This window comes from Dipodomys ordii, unplaced genomic scaffold (assembly GCF_000151885.1).
Source record: "Dipodomys ordii isolate 6190 unplaced genomic scaffold, Dord_2.0 Scaffold70, whole genome shotgun sequence".
NCBI lineage: Eukaryota > Metazoa > Chordata > Mammalia > Rodentia > Heteromyidae > Dipodomys > Dipodomys ordii.
In genome coordinates, this window is record NW_012267286.1 from 8,652,249 (window position 1) to 8,653,601 (window position 1,353).

Here is a 1,353-nt window from a genome sequence, read left to right on the forward strand (position 1 = left end):
TTGTTATTAGAGTTCTTGATTATAAGCATTCTAACTGGGGTGAGGTGGTATCTCAATGTTGTTTTGATTTGCATTTCTTTTATGGCTAGAGAGGTTGAGTATTTCTTCATGTGTCTATTGGCCATGATAAAGTTCTTCACACTGTTTTTTAACCTTAGTATCTATTAGTGATTTCTCAAAAACAATCTCTTTGTGCTTCTTCTACTATGAACCATAATGAAAAGTTTCGATCATTTAAATCAGAAACTGGAGACACTTAAAAAAATTCAAAGTAGTGATCAAGCAGTTGGCTTTACTTGAACAACATATGCACAAAGCCACACAGGTACATGGCTTTGGCCATGGACAGGTGTTGTGCTTACCTGCACATCTGTGGCGTAAGCTCTCTGAACCCTGAGCATCAGGTCGCTGAGGAGGGTGATGAAACTGCACAGGCAATTCAGCAGAATCCGCCGAGCAGCCTGATTGAATGGCTGGAGCTCTTCCACAAGCTGGGCGTTGAGGGCCTCGTACTCCTTTTGGGCCAAGTCTGACTCATCTCCTGCTGACCGCTGCAATAAGCTCGTATAGTCTAGCAGCTTGTCGTAGCGTTTCTGGATGAGCTTCTGAGGCCCTGGGAATAAGGCCAGCAGGGCTGTCAGGGGCAGCAGGACGTGTCTCTGCAAGAGAACTGCCTACCAAAAGGAAGAACAACCCCATTACAGACAGCAGAACCACTCAAACCCTAACCATCTTAGCAGGCTATCTCCTCTGTGCAGAACACAGAAGAAACAGGAAAGCATCCACATGAGAGAAGATCTGATCCTTTGAGCATCGAGCTAAGCCTATTCCAGGACTCTTTAGACAGAGACTGTAATATAAAAACTGCAGAATGAGCAGGAGAGCAATGTGTGAGTTAGTCTCCTTACTCAAACTGCAACTTTGCCTTTCTTTCTATAGACATTGGTTTTGTCATTGGGACCATCTCCTTCAACACTTTTCCCTTTTCCTTCTTTCTTATCTCAGAGCCAAGCTGAGCTATTCCACCATGTAGAAGCGCAGGGTCATTTCCAGCCTTTGATTTTCAAGACTAAATGACTCACCACACAACTCCTACTATTTGTCGACTAATAGTTGGCTGTATTTTCTTCCTCCCACTTAAGTCCCAAATCCTTGACTACTCGGGTGTTTATGTGGGAATGGAAAGCACCCCCCTATTCAGATTATAACACTTTGGTTATAAGCATTTTATTCTTTTTTTATTGTGAAAATACCGTACAGAGGGGTTACAATTACATGGGCAAGATAATGAGTACATTTCTTATCAAGCATTGTTGCCTCCTCCTTTGTTTCCCCTTCCCATCCCTTCCCATC

General features: G+C 43.2%; 1 protein-coding gene across 1 annotated transcript in view; it reads right to left on the bottom strand.

The window, feature by feature from the left end:
* The window catches only part of Arhgef38 (Rho guanine nucleotide exchange factor (GEF) 38), an 87,961-nt gene that overhangs the window by 6,512 nt on the left and 80,096 nt on the right, over positions 1–1,353 (bottom strand). Inside the window, exon 10 of the mRNA XM_013023727.1 lies at positions 363–674. Within this exon, the coding sequence (XP_012879181.1) occupies positions 363–674 (312 nt within the window). The remainder of the gene's footprint in view (positions 1–362; positions 675–1,353) is intronic.